Below are 1,924 nucleotides of genomic sequence, written 5' to 3' on the forward strand. Positions count from 1 at the left end.
TACAAAAGGAATAAACACCAAAACGCCATGAATAACGAAGTATTGACATCACACATACGATTAGTCAATGTGTATAAAAAAATATGAGATATATATAATTCACTCATTTGTCAACGAAATATGACAAGGACATGAGTATTCACTGCCGTCTTTTATATTCAAAGTACAATTAAAGAGCAATAATCCGTATTACATTTTCATTTCTAGAGACTTAACACATGTGCATTTTATGCAAAATAGTGTTCCTCATGTATTAACTTGGTAAATATAATACTCACAAATCAGCATTACACGGATATGTAAAGAACATCTTCTTTTTCATTAGCACCTAATATGCACAGTGTATGGTTTCGAGAAATCGCCGATTAACATTCTCTAGCAAGCTCTAACAAATGAACAATACAATGTAAATTTATCTTACAGAGTTAATGTTTTCTTCATTCTTATACGCATTAGTTTAAAATGTTTTTGTGGCTAAACTAGCGTTGACAGCAACGACATCACTAAAGTGACGGCAAGTGATGAGTAACAATTACACCAAATGTGTTGTGTTACTATTGTTGGAACTTAATCTTCCAAGTATTAGTCGGCGTCGCTCATCCGTATATGAGCGACATTTTAGAATGAGCATTAATGATGTCTTAAAATTTCTCCCGAAAAGAGTATAAAGCACAAAATTGCAGCTAAATGTCAAATAGTACAAAACCAAGGTCACTTCTTGAAGGAGGAAATACTCCTCGGAAATTGTCTGTTGTTTTGACATCACTGACGAAAATAGATTGCACAGTCGAATTGCGTGTGAAGGAAGATTTAAACACAAAAATGTCATGGATACCATAATCAGTGTTCTTGTCACTCGGATCTGCGGATTGGTAGGTTTACAGAATGTTTTTTTCATAGTTTCAAGAATTACAAACGAGCCCACTTTTTTTTGCGCAAAACTCGATTTCTTCTTATTTGAATTCTTATAATAGTTCACTGAAACAGTAGAAGACGACACCCTACTTAAAGCATTTGATTTTAAAGAACCTTGAATGATAGTTCTAAGAACAAGCGAGTTAACTATGATAATGATGACGAATGGAATTACCATTGTAAGGAGTGTATCAATCCATGTAACTATGTTCAAAACTTGAAAGTATTCCTTTTTAAGAGAACATTTCAATTTTGGTCCAAACTGTTGCATTCCAGATGTCCATAAACTAAAGTTGTACAAACCAAAAGCTGCCAAGATTAATGCGACAACTGCTATCTTTTCCCGCTTTACACTACACAAAAACGTACGTTTTAGTGGAAAACATATGGCGATATAACGCTCACATGTAAATCCGACAACAAACCATACACTTAAGAAGCTTGTCACGTACGTGAAGTATATGAGGACTTGACATAAAATATCTGTAGATATGATAGTGACCATCTCGCCATCGATCCAGGTGAAGAGTAGATTGACGAGAAAAGTGTTGTCAACAGCCGCCAAGGACGCCAGAAACACCGAACACGAAGACCTCCTCATGCTTTGGGCTGAAAACACCATCAACGATAATGTGTTTCCGCATAAACCGATCACTACTATCAATGGTATGAATACAGTTCGCATTGTCTTTGCCGCTAAAAGAATTGTTGACAGCGATCTCTCTTCGTTGTTAATTAAAATGTTAGAAGCATTATGTTCTGTATCCATCACAAAAGTGGTATTCATTTTTTCTAACGACGAAACACAATTGTCTACGGAAGTCGAGCTTACTGTTTCATTTAAATTGATGTAGACTTCATAAAATTATTTGAAATAAATTGTTCATTGTTTTGCATCTAATCCATAATTGATATGTTAGATAAATTCTGTAATATCATCCATGGTTCATATTCACCATTAATAACATCCAAAATGGTAAACGTAAGGAATTATCTCGGATTTGAAGTT

The 1,924-nt window shown here is 34.5% G+C and overlaps 1 protein-coding gene across 1 annotated transcript; it reads right to left on the reverse strand.

Annotated features, from left to right (window-relative positions):
- Nucleotides 1–532: 532 nt before the first annotated feature.
- LOC128240451 (thyrotropin-releasing hormone receptor-like) lies at nucleotides 533–1,702 on the reverse strand. The gene is made up of 2 exons (XM_052957093.1): nucleotides 1,001–1,702; nucleotides 533–949 (listed from the first exon to the last, which is right to left on the reverse strand). Exons 1-2 carry the CDS (start codon nucleotides 1,700–1,702, stop codon nucleotides 533–535), a joined length of 1,119 nt encoding a protein of 372 aa, XP_052813053.1.
- Between the last annotated feature and the right edge of the window lie 222 nt (nucleotides 1,703–1,924).

This window comes from Mya arenaria, chromosome 7, assembly GCF_026914265.1.
Source record: "Mya arenaria isolate MELC-2E11 chromosome 7, ASM2691426v1".
NCBI lineage: Eukaryota > Metazoa > Mollusca > Bivalvia > Myida > Myidae > Mya > Mya arenaria.